General features: G+C 45.2%; 3 protein-coding genes across 3 annotated transcripts; 2 read left to right on the top strand and 1 right to left on the bottom strand.

Annotated features, from left to right (window-relative positions):
• The first annotated feature begins 2,666 nt into the window (after window positions 1-2,666).
• Window positions 2,667-9,971, top strand: LOC114453194 (uncharacterized). The gene is made up of 18 exons (XM_028432958.1): window positions 2,667-2,768; window positions 2,866-2,904; window positions 3,899-4,005; window positions 4,085-4,224; window positions 4,324-4,484; window positions 4,602-4,760; window positions 4,840-5,290; window positions 5,405-5,497; window positions 6,069-6,159; window positions 6,592-6,815; window positions 6,895-7,137; window positions 7,217-7,315; window positions 7,483-7,676; window positions 7,768-7,942; window positions 8,016-8,172; window positions 8,260-8,413; window positions 8,501-8,612; window positions 8,701-9,971. The coding sequence occupies exons 2-18, from the start codon at window positions 2,884-2,886 to the stop codon at window positions 8,871-8,873; spliced, it is 2,754 nt and encodes a 917-aa protein (XP_028288759.1). The 5' UTR covers window positions 2,667-2,768; window positions 2,866-2,883; the 3' UTR covers window positions 8,874-9,971.
• Window positions 9,970-14,847, bottom strand: abcf2b (ATP-binding cassette, sub-family F (GCN20), member 2b). The gene is made up of 15 exons (XM_028432959.1): window positions 14,751-14,847; window positions 13,846-13,996; window positions 13,533-13,745; window positions 13,255-13,437; window positions 12,992-13,163; window positions 12,793-12,888; window positions 12,599-12,701; window positions 12,304-12,399; window positions 11,720-11,839; window positions 11,505-11,594; window positions 11,315-11,425; window positions 11,174-11,236; window positions 10,938-11,066; window positions 10,639-10,842; window positions 9,970-10,550 (listed from the first exon to the last, which is right to left on the bottom strand). The coding sequence occupies exons 2-15, from the start codon at window positions 13,982-13,984 to the stop codon at window positions 10,434-10,436; spliced, it is 1,836 nt and encodes a 611-aa protein (XP_028288760.1). The 5' UTR covers window positions 13,985-13,996; window positions 14,751-14,847; the 3' UTR covers window positions 9,970-10,433.
• An 81-nt stretch (window positions 14,848-14,928) lies between these two features.
• On the top strand, window positions 14,929-19,615 carry chpf2 (chondroitin polymerizing factor 2). The gene is made up of 4 exons (XM_028433425.1): window positions 14,929-16,298; window positions 16,728-17,292; window positions 17,387-17,569; window positions 17,920-19,615. Exons 1-4 carry the CDS (start codon window positions 16,027-16,029, stop codon window positions 19,192-19,194), a joined length of 2,295 nt encoding a protein of 764 aa, XP_028289226.1. The 5' UTR covers window positions 14,929-16,026; the 3' UTR covers window positions 19,195-19,615.
• Window positions 19,616-21,595: the final 1,980 nt, after the last annotated feature.

Genomic DNA, 21,595 nt, shown 5'->3' with positions numbered 1-21,595 from the left:
ATTAAGCAATTTTGGCGTCATTTATAACATGGGAGTCTATAGAGGAGCCTTCAACACCCACCTTCAAATTTGACATGTAACTAGTTCCACCTGCTTTCAGCTGAAACTGTTCAAACATCATTCTGTTCAGCTCTTCGAGGGCTATTGAAATTGTATTCGGATTTGTTCAAATATGTTTCGTTTTCAAAATATTCAAAAGCCATTTAACATTGAAGTCTATGAGAGAGCCCTTCAACGAGGGTCATCTGCCAAATGTATCTCCTTCTACAAATTTCAAGCTACAGACTCCATTTTAGTCTTAAAACGCTCACGAGATGCTGCTCTATCAAACTTGTACTCAGAATTTTCTAATTCCGAATCGTTTTCCCGCACCAGGCTCTCAAAGCTGGAGTGGTTTTTGAGGTCTCCTCTGAGTTTAACATTAGTGTGTATTGTGGAATGTTGGGAGCCAGAGTGGATGATGTCATCACTCAGAGTGGATGATGTCATCACTCAGAGTGGATGATGTCATCACTCAGAGTGGATGATGTCATCACTCAGAGTGGATGATGTCATCACTCAGAGTGGATGATGTCATCACTCAGAGTGGAGAGAGGCTGAGGAGATGCCTAAAAAAATCTCTCTAATCTGCGCTCAGGCCTGCACCGTCCATCTAACTGGGATAGTTAGTTTGGTTCTAAGCAGCCATATTTTCTAACTTGCCACCATCTCCACATCTTTCACTAGACTGATACATCATGATACTGTGTTGTAGAGCAACATGAGCGATTCTCATGGTGTCCACATTTTTTGTCTGAAGGCTTTGGTTTGGATAAAACCAGAAGTTGTTTAGAGCAGTGGTCCCCAACCACCGGGCCGGGGACCGGTACCGGTCCGTGGGTCATTTGGTACCGGGCCGCACAGAAAGACTGAGCAAAACATATATTATTCATTATCTGAGTCTGACAGCTGTTTCATTTATAAATCGATCAGATTCATCCGCCTGTGCCTTTAAGCACCTGCCCAGACGCTTGTCTCGGTCACGGGATACGGCCCCAAAATTAAGCCCACAAGCAGCAAAAATAAATAAAAAACAAACGTCTTTGGAGAGCTTCTTCGGAAAGGGGAAAAGGCCTAACGAGGAGACAGAAGAAGAGGAGCCTACCCCTTCAAAGAAAAAGAAACCCGCATTTAAAAGACTATATCAGGAGTCCTATTTAAAATACGGATTTATTGCAACAGGTGATTCTCACACACCAAGTCCGCTCTGAGTGATGTGGCGACAGACTCGCAAATGAGGCAACGAAGCCTTCAAAACTGCGAGACCGAGCACCCTGCATTAAAAGACGAGCCATGGAAGAAAACATGAACAAGAACGACTGAAGCAATTAATGACGGCCAAAACAAAATTACGGAGTGGACTGGACATAAGAAACACACTTCGGGTGTCATGTCTCCCATTATCCCTAGATGGGACCGCCTCATTGCTGGGAAAGCTCAAAGGCTCCCACTAATTAAGCATAAGAGTAAGTCGTCTCTTTATGCACTTTTTTTCTGTGCCGGTCCGTGAAAGTATTGTTTTACATGATACCGGTCCGTGGTGCAAAAAAGGTTGGGGACCGCTGGTTTAGAGGGTGTTTTTACATTGGAAATGCATTAGGAGGGGGACAGAGAGAGTTAATAAACATTCAGGTTGTCAAGGATACAGGCAGGCAGGCTGTTACAATGGTGACAGGCTGACACACAAGAAGCATACAAAGCAGCCACGTTTGTAGTCTTTATCAGATTTTAAGCATTGTATCTGTCATATTGATCATCCTGCAGCTTATAAGCTTATGGTATTATTCCAGCCTCAGACATATGGTATATTCACAGGCTATTCTTTTAGGTCAGTGACTTTTTCTATGCTTGCCTCATTTTTTTTAACAAGCTTGTTTATGAAAAAAGTAAACAAGACATAACAGGCTTTTTTTTTTAATTCGTAATACAGAATATCACCATAGGAGTTGATTTTAACAAAAAACACACTGTAAGTCAATTTAAAAAAAAAAATTACATGGTGTAGTGAAGACAATACCCCCTGCCACATGTATACATAGCTTAGCTATTACACGCTATTCAAATACTATTTTCCTTTATCCTTTATCACATGCTATTCCTTCAATTACCTGTTCATTGTAGTACTGCAAAAGCTCCAGATAAATTATTCCTATAATTGTTTATAACAACCAGCTGGTTAAAAAGGTTTCTACTTTTTTTACATTTTGTTACTTTTGTTTCATTTGTAATTTAGAATTACACTGATAAAAGTAGAATTTGGGATTGTTCCTGTTCAATCCACACAGCATACACAGAGTGAGGGTGCCCCCCACTGGTGACTTGTTGCTACTGTAAACTAAACCGTGCAATAATTTTACATAGAATATTTATTTTTCGTATTTTATTGCGTCATTAGTTTATTTGTTATAATGTATTTATTGTTTATTATCATTTTAATAATGGCGATAATGATCTATATACATTAAATAAATAATACCTGTCATGTTAAATTGTGATAACATGTAAAAATGAATTAATCATACAGTCTGCCGGGCATTTACATGATTGTGCATAATTTCCAAAGTAAACGATGATAAAGAGGTGATGGAATGGTTGGTGGTCAGATGAGGCGGTGGTTGATTGGACTTCGGATCTGTCAGTCACTTAGAAAGTAGCCTGGATTTGTGCGCTGCTGCCTCCATCGAGCTGCTGCTGATATTCTGTCAATCCCCAAGTCAAAGGGGGGAGAGGTCAGTGTAGCTAGCTTAGCATATCGCTCTGCACCACCAAAACAGGAAGTCAACAAAGTTGCTAATTAATAACAGTTTCACTCCGATTTCCTTGCAGTGACCTTGAAAGAACAGCATGAGTTCTGCTGCCTCTCCGGTAAGCTCCGAATGACCTGCCTGCTTTTGACACGACGCTGTATTACACAAAAACATTAGCTTGCTAGCTGCTTTAGCGCAAGCGTCGCCACCGTTGGCTAACTGTTAGCTGCTATGCTAACGTTGTTTGTTGATAGCCCTCACTGTACCAAATGACAGCATACTTAGCATTAGCTGCAGGCTAGCGTGTTAGCTGTTGTTAACTTGTACTTTCGCTGTCTTATCTGTTAGTATATAACGTGACAGAAGCTAACCAACTGCTGAAAACTTTATAAAGTAACGATCACTCAAACCAGGAGAGTTTAGGATAGTAATTTGCTTTATCAAAGAACAAAGTAAATATTCAAGTGTTTCATACACTTATACCTATATGTACACACAGACACACACCATTTTATTCAGCGTTATAACAGGTAACAGTTTAATATCTATACATCTGAGGATGCCAGTGCAGCTACACAATCAAGTGACATGCTGTTTATTTAGTTGAAAGTCTTAAGATTAAATAATTACTATTGCATTATTCAAATCTATACACATTTGGTGTACATTTTGTAATATAAGTAAAGTAATGATCTGAGCATTGAAGGTTCTAGAGGTAAACTAACTTCTAAAATGGTAACCTTTGCTGTCATGCTACATTTTGTAACAGTTATAGATTATAATAATGCCAATACCATTCACAACAAGCTAAGATAATCATTGATTCTGGTTACTTGACCTGAATTCTGTTTCAGTGCTTATCTAAAGCTCCTTTTCGATTTTTGGCATTTCTACAAGCATCTTATACATGAAATATAAAAATGATAAATCTACAAGTAATACCATAATAAATCATTGAAACACAAATTCACAGTTGTTTAAACTTGCTTGCTCATCTACTTAAAACATGAAAACATTGTGAGTCAAGACAAACCAGCCCAGTAGCCAGTGTAATGAAATCCCAGGTAATGACAAAAGCAGCTGTCTGATCTGTGTGTGATCATGTCTGGCAGACAATCGGGGAGTTGTTCCTCATTCTCGGTGAGATGGGATTCACAGAGGATCAGATCCAGGCTGCTGTGCAGGCAGGGCATTTTTCTGTGGCAGATGCGGCAGAGTGGTAAGTTGTTGTAGCTGTCCATTTTGCTAGCATTTATTAAGTGATAATAGAATTTCCGCCTCTGTGTCCCTCTTGCTAGGCTCCTGCAAGGTCAGTACCCACGGCACAGGCTGCTCAAGCAGTCGTCACAACCAGCTGAGACCGCGTTTTCTGCTTTCAACCCTCCCAAAGAGGCAGCAAGCACTTCTGAGTCTCCTGTGTCTCCCACTGACAACACAAGTAATACACCAACTCACCTGTTCATCACTGTAATCCTCACTGGTCTGAGTGTTTCCTGAAGGAAAAATCGCAGCTTCAGATCTTTGTTCTGATTAACAGGATCCCCCTCATTGGTGCTGAGGCCATCACAGTCAGGCACCCTATCACCAGATCTACTACCAGTCGAGTCACGGATCAAACAAGACAAAAGTGATTTTGAAGAGAAAGAAAGACAACGTGTGGCTCAGGAAGCCAGAGCAGAGAGGAGACAAAAGAAACAGGTCAGCAGTCATTGAGAAAAGGGCTTCACACAGCAAACAGTGCTAACATAACATAAAGAAAGCATCTTTTAAGTTAGGTGAGAACGTTGTGTCATCGCCTGTGTTTTGTACTGCCAGGAGCGTGAGTTGGTGTTGAAGCGGATAGCTGAGGACCGAAGGAGCTTGCAGGAGAAGAACCAGACAAGTGCTGGCACAGAAACGTCTCCTCCCAGCGAGCAGGGGCAGAAGCTGGGAGGAAAGGTTCAGACAAATGTGGACAACAACTGCATCCTCATGGTGAGGCTGTGAAGAGATTTCATTTCAAATGATCTAAGTTCAAATTAGACAAACCTCATATATTTGTGTTTTGCTGCAGATTCGGTTGCCTTCCGGTGAGTCTATGCGTGAACGCTTCTCAGCTGACGCCCCTCTTCGCAGTGTGGTGGAGCATATCGCCGGACGTCACCCCACCCTGCCCTCCTTTTCTCTCCTTCAGGGCTTTCCTAGGAAACGCTTTGGGGAGGCAGAGCTCGCCTGTTCACTGCGTTCTCTCGGCCTTACGCCTAACGCTGCACTGTGCATTCAGACCACTCCTACAGAGACGCCTCAGGATCCATCGAGTCCAGCAGACCCACCATCTGCAGATCAGGACCAGCCACCTCCATGTGCTGTGCTTCCACAGCCACATATCCCTGTCCAGGAGAGAGTAGGACACCAGGACCCTGTTTTACCCCCTCCACTGCCGAACCAACTGTGGGAAGAGGCTGTGAATTATGCAGGGATACCTGGAGCTGGGCCTTCCCCGTCTGGGCCCTCTCACTTCTGGGGTGAGTTAAGTGCATTTGAAAATGTCTTGTGAGCTTTGTCTTCGGCATTTTACTCCTATAACATCGTACATATACTCAGTAAATGAGAACATTATGTAAATGGCTGTTCGACAGGGCGGGGCCAGAAGCTGGTGCCTGGTGATGCAGAGGATGCTGCCAGAGAGGTTGATGAGGATCCAGAAGGAGAAGCACCTGACATGCTTAACGGTACAGCGCCCTGTCTGTCACATCTCCTTTGACCTCCATTTAGTTAGCTCCCTCTGTCTTCCTGCTTCCACGTGTCTCCATTGTTCATTCAGTGAGAACTTGCTGCTGTCAGAAACAGATGAGCACAGCTACTGTTGGAGTATCTTTCATTGAGAACATTACACAAGCGGCGTAGTGTTCAGAACCAAGGACTAGCTGCCTTCATAAGAGAGATTAGGATCAGCAAGTATGTACAGTAGGTGAATGGCCATTCTGTCAAACCTACAGCACACAGGGTCAGAACTGCATCAGGCTTGCGGAAAGTTCTCTAAGTGCTTACAGATGGTCAGCCAATCATACTCAGTGTTTCAGAGCATGTGGTTGTGATATAGTATTCTGAATGTGTTTCAGCCCAGAGAGGGAAAAGCTTAGTCACAGTCGACCAGCTAGTTCATACTAGAATTCAAAGATCCAGAACAAAGGATGTTAATCAGAGGTGTGTGGGACAAAGTTTCATTTTAAAGCCTTGTTGTGAATATTTAGTGTTTCAGCATGCTCTAGGCTTAAGGTTTCACTTGTGTCATTTCTACAGGAATGCCCAGGCTCCCTTTCTTTCCGGAGAACAGGATTCGAGGAGGGTTTGAGAACCAGCACCACTGGCCAGAGCAAGGAAATCGACTCAGGTGGGTGTCTAGACAGAGCAGCAAGAACAAGTCATGTGATACAACAAGGACAGCTATTGATAACAGTCACAGTGCAGTTTAAATGTCAGATTCTGCTATCATGCTGTTAGAATAGACTTTGACTGTTCACACATAACAAAGCCAGTATACTGCTGCTCAGTGTGAACTTTCAGAGGGAATCCCAGAGTTGTGCAATCAAAGGTATGACATCTTGTCAATTGTCTGGTGGTGTGCTCTGCTGCGCTGGCTTCATATTGTAGTCAACTCATTGTGATTACCTGCTGGCTCAGAGGCAAGCCGCCCCTCTGTGCCTACAACAGAAGGTGGTGGGAAGGTGTGGCTCCCTCTTCACCTTTTGCACTATTATTTTAAATGTTTTTTTTCAATACACATTACAGCCTAATGTAAAAAACTGGCATGTGTGTGAATTAGGGAGGCTCCAGAAGAGGTTGCTGCAGACCCTGAGGATGCAGGTGGTCCAGTGGCGCCTGTAGCTGCAGGTCTAGCAGCAGTGGAGCGTCTTCAAAGAGCTGCACAGCAAGATGACCACCATGCTGCCCAGGGACAACCATCACCACCTAAAAGACCCTTCAGGACACCGAACGTGCCGTCCTTATGTGCCTTGGCCACCCGTGCCACTGTCCATCTAATGACTGGTAACCGACCTGCAAATGACCCTAAGAAAAGAATAACTTCTCCTTCTTCTGTTCACTCACTGTGCTTTAACTCTCTCAGCTCCCAGCATGCAGTACAGCAGTAGCCTGGCATGCCTGACCCCAGAGCTCGCTGAGCTTCTGCTCACCCACATGTCTCGTGAGAGGCTGCTACGTCCTCGCACGTTGGAACTCTTCTTCGGCTGCCCACTGCAGAAATTTGTCCTCAACTGCTACCCTTATTCAACCAATGAGCTCCTGAGGCAGCTGAGGGCCTTTACAGCACTGAAGCATCTCAGTCTCGTTAACTCGCCTCTCATCACAGGTAGAAAATTAAACACTAGCATGTATTTACAGTGTTTTTTTATTTCAAATGATTTGATAAAGTCTGTCTCTTTGTCCAGACTCTGGCCTGTCAATCCTGTCCAGCCTGGTTAAACTCCAGTACCTCAACCTGGCCTCCTGTAGCAAACTGACCGACTCCTGTCTGCAGCATATCACAGGTTGGACGTCTTACACACTCACACAGCCTTTTCAACAAGACTCAGGCTGTTATTAGACAGATTATTAACAGATTATGTAACATAAGTCACGTACAAGAACACCAGACCTGAACCTAAGCTGCTCAGGTATGTGTAATAAACATACTATGAATGCATTTTCCTTCAAGATTTGAAGAGCCTGTGCTTCCTGTCCCTGGACCAGACCAAAGTGACAGATGCTGGAATGATGCCGTATCTGCAGTCAGCTCCATCCTGCCTGTCTCAGCTCAGCCTGAACCAGACGGCAGTGACTGAAGCCACACTGGCGGTGCTCCCCAGCTGTGTGCCACATCTGCGTCTCCTCAGCATCAAACACACTAAGGCACTTCACCTCTGTTAGCATGTAGCGATGTGTGTGTGATGTTTGTGTACCTGTTACTAACATTGCTTTTTTTGCCTTGTTGTCCTACAAGGTTATGGATGTCGCAGCTCTGGCAGAGATGTCCAGTCTGCAGACTCTCAACCTGGATGGCACAGGCGTGACAGAGGTGTCTCTGGAGAACCTGGCGACCCACCCTGTCCTGTCATGCCTCAGTTTGGGAGGAATTCCTGTGCGAGATGGCAATCACACACTTCAGATCATCTCAGGTTCGTTGAAGGAAACATGTTTATGTAGTAAGACTACTTCTGTGTTGAATCATTTCTTCTTTTCCTCCTACAGGTCTAAAGTTGACCCACCTCACTCTGCCTGGGCGCCACTGTGTGACAGACATTGGGTTGTTGTTCCTGTGCAGACTGTCTCTGCTCTCAGAGCTGGACCTGACAGACTACACACAGATCACAGACCAGGGAGTCGGCCATCTCGCCACCATGACCAGGCACTCCTCTTACTTAATGACCTCATTCTAACAGCTGCTTCTGTTTAATTGTAACTGACACGTGTGCTTGTGTGTACTTTTGCGTAGGGTGAAGAAACTGTCGCTTAGCAACACACAGGTGACAGACGCAGGGCTTCCCTCTCTGCGTGGCCTGCATGAGCTGCAGGAGCTGTGCCTGGACCGAACAGCTGTCACCAGCCGAGGAGTGGCCGGACTCATCACCGGTCTGCCTCACCTCCAGGTGAGTTTACTGCTGATACACGTGTGTCCATGTATAAATACAGACACAGAAGATCAAACAAAGCTATATTTTGCTGCTGTGTTCTAGGTGTTGGGTTTAGCCAGCACTCAGGTGGGAGACACAGTGGTGAGGAGAGGTCTCGTACACTGCAATCAGCTTGTCAAACTGAATCTCAAGTGCACACGGATCACTGACCACGGTAAGCTCAAGGCAGCCTTCAGTCATGTAATTTGACAAACGATCTATCGTTGTTTGATAAACAGTGTATGTTTATATCTTTCCCTCAGGTCTGAAGTTCCTGAAACACATGCATCTTGCTCAGGTTAACCTGGACGGCACTGGTGTGAGTCTGATGGGTATCGCTAACCTCCTCTCTAGCACCAACATCAGCAGTATCCGGGCCAGTAATACACGCGCCATCCCACCTGACCAGGTCTCAGATGAGGAGTGGGAAGCCTAGTGAGCATTGATACGTTTGTACCTAATATCCTACCTGAGCATGGCTTTGATTGCTGCTGCTCTTCTCCTTTTAGCCCCTCAAACACGCTGCCTCCAGAATAATCTTGGAGCAGATTTAAATAAAACACTCCTCCTACTTGCACTGTTTCAACTGCAGCTAGTGCCACTAATCTGTCAATCATGTACTGCGCTGAGTTGAAGCCTCAAATGGGACCACTGTGTTCCATATATTTAACGTTTACATGTAACTGTATAGAATTAATCAGTATTTTCTTGCATACAGCGCAGCCCCTTCTTTCACAGATGTTATAGCTTTAAAGCTTTATGTGCAGCCTCATAGGTTGAACAGTTTTTCTCCTGACACATTAACACGATGTTGGAAACACAGCATGTTTTTGTAGACTGTAACAACTAACAGGCATATCTTAGTTTAACCAAATACGGTTTTTAGAGGGAATGAAGGCAGGCGATGTCCTCTGTGCCCACCAGAATTGATTGACATTTGGGATAGTTCTTGTCTTTTTATGTCTCACTTGACTATTTGATGCCGTTAAGTGTAGTTGGTACAAGGCAAAGACAGATCTGCTGATGTTTATACCAGAGTTGTGAAGCCTATAGAAGTATTTATATTTCAATTTCAGAAAACACAAAATTGTTTAGGATACCACCCATTACAGTCTGTCTTTAAGACTGACCCAGATTTACAAAAATGTTTTAACAAATTGACAAACACTGAAAAAAAAATGGCCCAGGTGGACTCATGGGTACCAACTTTTAAACCTGGTGATGTACTGGCCTCCATTTTATGAATAGCTGTCACGATCAACTATTATGCCAAGAAATGCTGATATCTTTTGCAGCCCAGCCATTCTCAGATGGCCACATGGTGTGGCGTAGAGGCTATCGAGTAACTTAGGACCTATGCAGCCATGGGGATTGTTAGACAGAACCCAAAGCAATGTCTTTAATCATTTCAAAGGTTTTCCTTCTTGTTTACAGAGATGTAAAGTAGTTTATTTTCCCTAAAAGCTTTTTTGATTTTTGGATACAAGTAATGTATTCTTTACAGTTCAACAATAAAGTCTTCAGTCTAAATATACTGTTTTTATGTTCCATTTATTCAGACAAACCTTTATTGCATTACATTGTTAAATAAGGCAGAACTGCTCTTTTGTTTTTACACAGAAAAAAAAGTCAACTTTTAAATATCATAAAATATGACCTAAAAGCTGCTGCATACGTGTTGGGATAAAACGGAACATTTGGAAAAATAAAACTTTTCTATGAAGACGGCACAATGGAATGCATTCCAAAATGCACTGAGATGCTTCAGGTGAATCAGCCAATCAGAGTGCAGCCTGAGGGGAGAGTTGGTGGGGTGGTTGGGCCTGGGCAGAGCATGGTGCAGCACTGTCAAACCAAGATGGAAGTACAGTACAACATGTACAAGAGATGTGTCCAGTCAGATGCATAAGAGATTGTTTCGGTTCTAGTTGGGACTCATCCCTTCAAGGTCGAATCCATGATGCAAAATAAAGGAGTGGCTCAGTATGGTGCAGCTTTAGATGTCATGCGCTTGCTTTTCAATCTTTGATTTCAAATGCTCCTTGTATGCCAGGATGTCCCTGTTCCACTTTGTGATGGTTTGACTCTCGCACACCCAGATCTCTTGAGCCACCTGGGGGAAGGAAGATGATTGTAAAACAAAAATCCTACAGTTCACAGTGCAGCTTCCGAATTCATTCGTCAAATAATACAATGCATACCTGCTGAATTAGCCTGAAGTCGTGGCTAACTAGCATCATACCACCGTCAAACTCGTTGATTGCTTCTGCCAGTGCATCAATCGTTTCAATATCCAGGTGATTGGTCGGCTCGTCAAGGAACAGCATGTGAGGGTTTTGCCAGGCCAGCCAGGCAAAACACACCCGGCACTTCTGACCATCTGACAGGTTCCTTATTGGACTGACCTGCAGGAGTTAATTTAGAGAAGGGTGAATAGTCTCCAGCAGAGGGGCAAAAATATCTTCAACTGATGCTTTCTAGTAATAAACCCCATCCCAACCTGCTGTTTTCCTGTTAGGCCGTAACGACCAATGATCTTCCTCATCTCCTCCTTTTCTTTGATCTCAGGGAAACACTTCATCATGTACTCCAAAGGAGACAAGTCGAGCTCCAGTTGTTCTGTCAGATGCTGCAATAGATGTAGGCAGATGTACTTGAGGCAATTGCACATGTTATTTCAAATGCAGCATCTAAGCCTTTAGGTTCTGTCAAAAGACTGATTCCAAGAGTCTTTACCTGGTGATACCTCCCGATCTTGACGTGAGAATGCTTGCGGATCATACCATCAGTGGGTAGGAGCTACAAACAGAGAAGACCAGAATAAACCTGAATACTCTGAAAGCAGGTTGTTGCGTGCTATTAAGTAAATATACCCACCTCTCCCATGAGCAGCTTCAGCAGCGTGGACTTCCCTGCTCCATTGGGTCCCACCAGGGCCACACGTGTATCCAAGTCAATACCAAACTCCAAGTTTGTATATATGTGTGGCTGCAAGAAACATCTGAGTCAGACTGAGATAAATCCACATGTTATTGGAGGAAGCTCCATTGGTTTCACCTGTACTTACTGTATTGTCACTGTACTTGAAGCTCACATTCTGAACCATGATAACAGGAGGAGGAATCTTCCCACAGGGAGGAAAATAAAATGACAGAGTCTGCAGGAAACAGGCAAGTGTAAGTACTGTGACAGAACATTCACTGCTCACAACAAATTTCAATAGCTGCCGTTTTCTATAAGTTACAATTGGAAGCTTTTCAGTAACCCACAGTATTACAGTACCTTGTCATTTACAACTTTTTCAGTCAAGCCTGACGCCACCATCTTCTGCAGTGTCTTCTCTTTGCTCTGTGCTTGTCGTGCCAGCTTCGCAGAGCCATGACCAAATCTGGCTATGTAATTCTGGAAAACAGAATAAAGATGAGTGCAACTCATTGATCAATGACAATCGTGTCTGAATGTTTTCTAGAAGTTTCATATTATCCTCTGTTTCCTGGAGGCAAAACCCCTTACATGCATTATCTTGGCTTTTCTTCAGACTACTATAAAACATTGTCTTTGTAGATTTTCCTCTTTTAAATGCCTCAGAAGGCTCCGTTTAAATCCTCTACCAGAGCCATGCAAAGTTAAAATTATGTGCCATCATCCTTTAATGGAAGCTCAAGTCCCCTGATAAGGCCCTGCTGCTACTTAGCTACTGCCTGTGTGAAATTTAAGACGGTAACTGCTGAAAGTGGCTCCTTGCGTTTATTATTTATTATAATTACCAGTAATTCCATTCTGTAGCGAGTAAGCTCTCTGCCTCCATTTCTAACATCACATGATGTGCAGTACAAACATTTCACCACATGGTGTCCCTCCTTTACCTTCATGTGTGCTATCTGGTCCTGTTCCCAATTGAAGCGCTTCATCTGGTTCTCTTCCAGCTCCTCTCTGGTCTTCACATACTGGTCATAGTTACCCTTAAAGAAAAAGAGTCATCCAACAGGGTGGCAGACAGACACATAATTAGGGACCCCACAGTTCCTTTATTTAGGATTATGAGATAACATGGCAGCGTTCATTCAAGATACTTCTGAAGGCCTTCCATGGTATGTTAAGAGCATTTGTCTTTTCCTAATTTTGCTTGGAAGAAACTGCCCTGCAGCGTTGTGTTCTTACCGTGTAGTATTTCAGTTTCCTCTGATGCAAGTGGATGATGTTTGTACACACACCATTCAAGAAGTCTTGAGAGTGTGAGATGAGCACAAGGATTCGCTTGAACCTGAAAAGCAGCATCAGGTTGATCTCCATGCAGCTCGAGGCAAATATAAGCAACATAAGCATATTGGACCATTTTACATTTTTAAACTTACGACTTGAGCTCCTCCTCCAACCACACACAAGCATCCAGGTCCAAGTGGTTTGTGGGCTCATCCAGCAACAGCATGAAGGGCTTGATGAACAGGGCTCTGAAAATATAATGGATCATTAATTACTATGAAATAAGCTTTAACTTATGAAATCATAATCTGATAGAAACACTGGTATATTACCAAATCATTTGTTTTTTACCTGGCCAGAGCAACACGCATCCTCCACCCTCCACTGAAGTCCTTCAGTTTCTTCTGCTGCATAGCAGGGGTGAAGCCCAAACCGTGGAGGATCCGAGAAGCTCTCATCTGTGCTTTGTCTGCATCCAGCTCCTCTAGACGCTCATACAGCTCCATCAGCTTCTCACACTCGGCTATACAAGGGGATGAGGATGTTTACTATGAGCCTGCATCATGCTTTTTAATCATTTGTTTTGTCGTTTTGGTACATCACACTGAACTTACAGTCTTCATGGGCAAGTCTTTCCACCTCCTTCTCCAGCATGAGCCTCTGCTCGTCCACCTCCATGACACACTGTATGGCAGTCTTGTCACTGGGCGCCATCTCCCGGGTCAAGTGGTAGATATCTATGTGCTCTGGAATAGGAATCTCACGATGTCCGATGGCTGACAACAACATGGACTTTCCTGGGGAATAGAGAAATGGTGTAAATAACTGTGCATTTGTGTGTTTAAAACAGTGGCAACATAGATAAAAAAAAAGACGAGAAGAAGAGGGTTACCTGTGCCATTAAGACCAATGAGGCCATAGCGTCTGCCCGAGTTGAGCTCCAGGCTGGTGTCTGCTAGCAGCTCTTGACCATGGAAGGTGAGGGACAGGCTGCTTATATGGACATCAGTGCTGTTGGGGTGGGAGGCAAGAACCCCTGTCACTGCTCGTGCCTCTGTCTTCCGCAGCTCAAACTCATCCAGCTCCTTGGTGAGACTGGCAACACCTGTCAAGTGAACACGTCCATGTAGTTATGACCCCATAGACAGATGGATGTGTGTCTATGTTCAAATCAAGAGCGGTGGCTAATGTTCAGCCTCTCTTACCATTGCTCTCTGCTCCATTGCGCTGGGTCTCTGGTTGTTCAGTCTCCTCATTGACCTCATCAGTCTTCTTGGTACGCTGGCGGGCTTTGGCAGCCTCTTTCTTCTTCGCTGCCTTCTTCTTAGCCAAATCAGACGGCATGGTTGTGTAAGGCTATTCAAAAGCAATTTTAAAAAAAGACAGGATCAACAACCTCGCTCTCCAATTACATCTTGTCAGGAAAAGCATTAGAAAGAGCCCGCTTCTCAGTTGTTTGACAATTGGTCCGATCACTTTCAGTGTACCAGGCAATTGTCATCAGCAGCATGAATCAGGTACAAATGACTAATCGCTTACGTAAAGGAAACCAACGGCACGCTCGGTTTTACCACTTTAATAGTGTAGGCAAATGATGTAACTTCAATTTATAGTTCAATTTCCAAAACGCCACACACTAAAGGCCTAATATGGTGAGGTCCGGTGATAATGGAGCTAACCATGACCGCATTTTGTTTCGTTCCAGTGCCACCTGCATGCACGTTGGGCTCCGCACAGCTTTATAGCTCAGCTGTTAGCAGCTAACATTGATGCCGCTAACATTTAAGGAGTTGTCACGTCACCCTTAATTAAACTGCCGACAGTATCAAAACAGCTCAGTCAGCTGATTAACCCAGAATGCCCCAGTAAAAAAGTAAAGCGTTACAATTCGGATAAATTAGCGGTTAGCGCGTTAGCCTCCTCGCTAAGCTAATAGCTCCGACTGACGGGCCTGAGTAGCTAAAGCTAACTTGACGCAAGGCCTAACTAGCTTCAGTAAAGACTGAAGGCGTCTGCCGGGTGGTTTTACGCCGGTGTTTATTCGAACCGAAGCCCGGGTTTGTCATACAGAAATGCCCAAGCTGTCAGACACCGTTAATGCCGCTCTTACCGGTATAACAAAGCGCTGGTCTCCGGAGCACACCGACGTCTCGTGTCCACTTTTCGCCGGGTGGATGTGGCCGCTCGTCAAACCGCCAGACGGACCATATATGGTCAAAAAGGGCGGCGAGAATCAAAGGGCCCTCCTCTTCTCGTGGGACTGCAGTCAAATATCTCTTCACGTCTAAACCGGTGGCAAATTTAATTCGTAAATTCACAAAAATCCTGTAACTATTTGCTCGGCAGAGGCTTAGTTAGAATAAATACATTAAAAGGCAGTGGTGTGCTGGATACGTGGTCATATTACTGAGAGTTAACTACACCGGTAAGGGTTAATGCACCCTTTTCATATCATTATCTAAGATATCTTTGTTGACACGGCTTTAAATTAGCCACACATGATTATAACATCTTATTTCCTGGTTCGCCGCGGAGCGCCGGTCTGTTGGTGTCTGAGGTGATGCTGCAGCAGCAGTTCAGTGATGAAACGAGAGAGGACGGACTGTGTGTGTGTGGCAGTCAATTTTAAGGAAGTCAAGAAACTGAAAATGGACGACATGTGAACGAGCTGGCACTCGGTGGATTTATACCTGCATCCACGATGAAAACCGGGACCTGTTCCTTCGAGTCCTCCCGGAGACGGATCGTCATGTATGCGTTGAAACGGCGGACGCGTTGCTAGCTTGCTGCTAGCTTGCTCTTTGATGTTAGTTCCGACAGATAACGCTAATGTAGAGATTATTATTGTAAAAGCTGCGATCAGAAGAAAACTTTAGAGCCCTGTCGCTCCTGTTTCTTTTCCATTCATGACCATTAATATTAACCTAAAATCATCCGTCAACTTTAGCTTTATTAGTTCGCTGACTTTGGAAGTAGCTGTTAGCGTTAATGCTAGCCAAAATTAGTTAGGCTAATTAAATAACGTTAGCTCAAAAGGTCCCAAGACTGAGAAAACCTTAATCAGTTTACATGACAATGACAAGACCAGCTGAGGCTGCTACACCGCGGGCACTATGAACCCATTTGCCTTTATTTATTATTTTAAACCAGCCAAGTAGTTCCAATTTCCTTTTAGAGGTGCAACTGCATTCTTTGCATAATGTTGTAATAATCATCATTTAAATGTGATGAGAATCTTTCTTACGTCGCTAAATAGGACAGAGGAAACAGAATTTATGGGAACAACACAACATTTTAACTCGGTGTTGTCACGTTGAGCTCCGGGTCCTGTGGGTAGTCAGGTTTTCCACACCAGCCTCACCAAGAGCAGCTCGTTACTGTCAGACATGCGCCTCTCCTCGGTTTTGGCCCTGTTCAGGCCTGCTCTGCCCCTCATCCTCGGGCTGTCTCTGGGATGCAGTCTGAGCCTTTTGATGGTGTCCTGGACACAGGGGGACACGGATGACTCCTGTAGGGATGAAATGGGCAATGGTAGGCTCTTCCTGGGCAGAGGGGAGGCCCAGAGAGACTCCAGAGATGGAGGTGTAGAGGAAGACTTCCAGCCACGTATAGTGCCCTACCACAAGGATCCAAACAAGCCACACAAGAAGGTCCTCAGGTAAGTGTGCAAGGCTTTGTCACTGCGCACACTGTAAGTCTGTCAGCAGTATAGAGAGACTTTCAGTGGACGTATTATTCGGGACAATTTGGATTCAGGGTTTTATGTTAGTTAATTCTGCATTTAACAGGTTTACATGTAATTCTTCACTAAATCTAAATGCATGCGGTATAGGTGGCCTATGGATTAGAGATTATACCTGCTAAACCAAATCCCTCCCTACAGCTCAGATGTGGACCTCTTCATCCTCTTTTCTGTGCCTTATTTCAAAGACTAGCTTATTATTGGCTGGAAGAACATTCACAGAACAGCTGAACAATCTGTTTGTGAGAGTATTCTGTTTTTCCATATGAAGGGAGCACCTGGAATGTCTATTACATGTGAACACAGACTTGGTCTGATTTCTGTGTTTTCGTCCTCCTTCTTCAGGACTCGATACATCCACACTGAACTGGGCATCAGAGAGCGACTGCTGGTTGGCGTGCTGACGTCTCGGGCCACCCTCAACACACTGGCTGTGGCGGTGAACCGCACTGTTGCCCACCACTTCCACCGCACCTTCTTCTTCACAGGCCTGCGCAGCCCCAAGGTGCCACATGGCATGACGGTGGTTGCCCACGGCGATGACCGGCCCGTGTGGCTGATGTACGAGACGGTGCGTCACCTTCACCAGCACTACGGCTCAGAATACGACTGGTTCCTTTTAGCCCAGGATGATACTTACATGCAGGCGGATCGCCTGTCGGAGCTGGTGGGGCACCTGAGTGCGGGTCAAGACCTGTACATGGGCAGGGCAGAGGAGTTCATCGGCGGGGAGGAGAAAGCGCGTTACTGCCACGGCGGCTACGGCTACCTGCTGTCCCGCAGTCTGCTGGCACGCCTGCAGCCACATCTCGACACCTGCCGTAACGACATCCTCAGCGTGAGACCTGATGAGTGGCTGGGTCGCTGCATTATTGATTACTTGGGTCTCAGTTGTGTGGAGGTGCACCAGGTAAATAGTCTCATGCATGGACACAAGTGTAACTATGCAGTTTTAATAGTAATAGTAATCACGAGTAATCTTCTTGTATCTGTGTGACCGACAGGAGATGACCTATCGCTACTTTGAGCTTGGGAAAAACGCAGATCCAGAGCGTGAGGACAGCGCACAGTTTAAAAACGCCTTCACTGTCCATCCTGTGTCAGAACCTAATCTCATGTATCGCCTACACAAACGCTTCAGTCATATCGAGCTGGAATGGACTTACCTGCAGATCCAGCAGCTGCAGGTAAGGAGTTTATTCACACATATGACTCATATCTGATGGGATGTGAATGTATACAGTGTGTTGCCACCACACCCACGCTTTTGAGGCAAGACAGAAATTCCTCACTGATACAATATTTATACATGTCAGGGTGAGACGAGTGTGTTGCTGGCAGACGATGTGTAATGTTCCACTCTGCCTAATTATGTAAATACAGTACCTGCTAATGATAATTCATTAGAGCTGTTTTGACATGACTATATATAATATAATGATAGTTTAATTGATACCACAGAGCTGTCACAGATGTCATGTCTTTACTCTGTTTGGGTATAATTTTATGTTTGACAAATGTTTTGTGTCCTCATCAGATGCAGATCAACAACCTGAGCGACCTGACACCAGAGGGAAAATCTGGAGTCACATGGCCGATCGGAATCAACCCTCCCTTCAAACCCAGGACCCGTTTTGAGGTCATAAACTGGGAGTACTTTACAGAGGAGCACATTTACTCCTGCGTTGACAGCTCTCCAAAATGTGAGATGAGAGGCGCTGACCGCGCCGATGTCAATGCAGTTCTGGAGATCGCAGTGGAGCGTCTCAACGAGCGCTACCAGCCGCAGCTACGTTTCCGCAAGCGGCGTCTACTGAATGGCTACCGGCGCTTCGACCCCACCCGTGGTATGGAGTACATGCTGGACCTGGCGCTGGAGGCCTACACACAGAAAGGCCACAGCCAGGTCATCGCCAAAAGGGTCAACCTGCTGCGTCCTCTGAGTGCAGTTGAGATTATCCCCATGCCGTATGTGACGGAGGCGACTCGAGTGCAGGTGATCCTACCTGTCACTGCACAGGATCAGGACTATGTCGGTAACTTCCTCGACATGTACGTGATGAACACTCTGGACACTCACGACAATGTATTACTCACCTTCTTGTTCATTTACGATCCGTTTGATGCGCAGCGCGTCAGTCAGACTGACGTGTTCGCTGGCATCAAGGCGATGATCGGAGAAGTGGAGAAGCGCTATGGAGACGTGAAGATCCCCTGGATCAGTGTCAAGACAGAGGTGCCCTCACAGGTCAAGCTGATGGACATCATCTCTAAAAAGCACCCAGTGGACACGCTCTTCTTCCTGGCAAGTGTTTGGACAGAGGTTAACGCTGACTTCCTGAACCGCTGCAGGATGAACGCCATCAGCAACTGGCAGGTCTTCTTCCCCATCCACTTTCAAGAGTACAACCCTGCGGTGGTCTACCGCGACCAGCAGCCTTCTGCCGCCTCCTCCTCTTTTGCTTCAGAGTCACTGCGAGACGGACACTTTGACCGGCATGTCTTTGATGAGGCCTGCTTTTACAACGCAGACTACATGACCGCACGGACCAAAATGGCCGCCGACATCTTGGACAACGAGGAGCTGCTGGAGAGCATGGACGTGTATGACATTTTTGTGCGCTACTCCGGCCTGCATGTGTTCAGAGCTGTGGAGCCGGCACTGATCCAGAAATATGTGCGGCGAGCGTGCAATCCCCGCTTTAGTGAGGACATCTACCATCGCTGTGTCCTCAGCAACCTGGAGGGTCTGGGGTCACGCTCACATCTCGCAATGGCACTGTTTGAACAAGAGCAGGCCAACAGCACATAGAGGTTGGGGGGCCGAAATCTCACACACTCCAACACAGCACTCCTGAAGCAGAAAGACTTCCAGAAAGAGTTCTTTGCTCAAGGACACTTCAGCAGACCAGTGAGAGCTGATGCCTGCAGCTAAAAAATCTCCCTGCTCATTATGAGAACGGCTGAGTGTGTAATTTTGAAATCTGTCATGTCTAGACAGTGATGAATCACGATTCCCGGAGGTGTCTCCCTGAACAGACTGACCGACTGCTGCTTGTACTCCTGCCTCCACAGGAGTTGAACAGCACAGCAGTATTTATATCCCAACCTTCAATGTCTTAAAATAATAATGGCCTTCATTGTTAAAATTTGAAAATGAAATGAAGCTGATGGCTGCCTTTTTTCTGTACATGTCCCTTTTTAAAGGTAATAAAGAGTGGTGTTTCTGCTCAGTGTTTGTGTCGGTCTCATTAGACAAACGGAAACTGTTTAGAGGGTCTGCGTGTTGTATGCTTCAGCAGTTATTCCTGGAGGTGTCTGTTATCTGCTCGGCAGAGCTGAAGAGGAGGCAATATGGCAGAAAAATCTTGTGGTCAGCAACGATGGCGTGCTGATATTCAGAATAATACATCTTGTATTACGTCTTCTCACTTTGCCTAAAAGCTTTACTGCAGTGCCTGGAGGCAGTGAACAGTTTGTTCCGAAGCAGGCTGCCCTGCCTCGTCTCCTCACATAAGGTCAGTGTATCTCCACCCCTGCCTGGGCCTCCTGAAGTTTTGGCACAGATTCTGTACACACGTCTTTGGGGAGAGCAGTGAACCCGGTGCCCATGGGGAGGGTCGTGTCCACCTATAGCTGAGGTGGCACTGGGTGGTAAACCTTGACAGCGAGATGGTTGAGCGGGCTGAATGGCTTGCTTCACGCAGCCTCCTCCTCCTCACTGAAGGGGTGAGATAATTGCACCCAGGCCCCTCTAACCTCCTTCACCCGGCAAAATGCCTCCATGCAGGGAATGCTGTCAGCTCAGGAGAATAGTGGAGTGAAAGAGGCTCTTTCTGAGGTGGGAGTGGGGCTGCAGCAGCGGGGCGTTTACAGCTCTGCTGCAGCTCACAGTGGAATGGCCTCCACCTGCTTCCTTGTGGTGAGGTCAGGGAACAATAAAATGCCTGTCTGCCACCTCTGAAGAACGCCTCGCTCATGCAGGAAATATAACCCACTGAAGGGTCTGAGCACAGAATCACCACTGTTAATGTGGAGTGAAGGCTGATGACTCCACAGCCAGTAGCAGACAAATGGGAAACCTAAAAAACATGAAAATTGATGTTTTCAGTAGAGCTCTGTTTTGAAAAGGGTGTGATGAAATATTTGATGTTGCCTTTTTTACTTATACATGTATATATATATGATGGATTGCAATATATATAATTGATCAATAGCATCCTCTGTTTTTGGAAATGGGATTTCTGAACTGTAGAATTAGCCTGTCAGACACCATGGCGATAATGATGGAATTAGTTGTAAACAATAACACAGCTGCACATTATCAGCCATGTGATCTAACAATGTTTTATTTATATAGCTGTGCTGAATAAGCTGCTCTGATTTATCAGCTGTGGTCTGTTATTTAAGAAGAAGAGACAGTGCTAGGTATAACAGACTGTTGCTATGGACACAGTTCTGATCATTGGGAGGACCGTGTCCACTCTGATAAATAACTGGTAAATCGATAGAATGTTAAATCAACGTATATGACAGGTTAGATGATAAAACACTGCTCCCTTAATCACTCTAATGAAAAAGTTTTGCAGCTAAGTCCCAAAAATCTGCATCTGTAAAGGATACTGAGTCGAAATTCAGTGTTTACCCATAAAGATACAAAAAAAGAGACACTTGAGATATCATGGCATTTACAAACTTTGGCAAGCGCTTTTTTTATTTACATCCAGGCTGTCTTGCAGTGTCACAGCTGTTTTCCCTTTTTTTCTGTAGAATGTAATCACCAATCAAGCTTTGCTCTTCACAGATATACAGCATTATGTATCCTCTAACCCTCCTGTCAGTGACCCTCTGATAAAACAGTGTAAACAGAGAGAAAGAGCAGCTCCCACTCTTCAGGACCACATGCAGGGGATGATGGGACAAACAGTATGCCAGCAACAGCCCAGGAGCTGCAGCTTCTTGTTTCCTCCACAAGAGGGTGCTAGTGAATCGGTGACAACAATGTGAATGCCCTGTCCATACAAAGAAACCCCACTCCGGGTCAAGACACAGGACCAAGATACTACCTATGACTACTGTTTATCCTCTACAGAGTGCAGTTAATATAACTTAGTCCTAGTAACAAAAACACAGCTCAGAAAAGTCACACCTACAGTTAGTTGCTGGTAGGGCATTTCATTTTTGGCAAAAAGTTTCCAGAAGGCATTTCAACG

The sequence above is a fragment of the Parambassis ranga genome, chromosome 20 (genome assembly GCF_900634625.1).
Source record: "Parambassis ranga chromosome 20, fParRan2.1, whole genome shotgun sequence".
Taxonomy (NCBI): Eukaryota; Metazoa; Chordata; class Actinopteri; family Ambassidae; genus Parambassis; species Parambassis ranga.
This window is presented reverse-complemented; position numbering and strand designations above follow the sequence as displayed.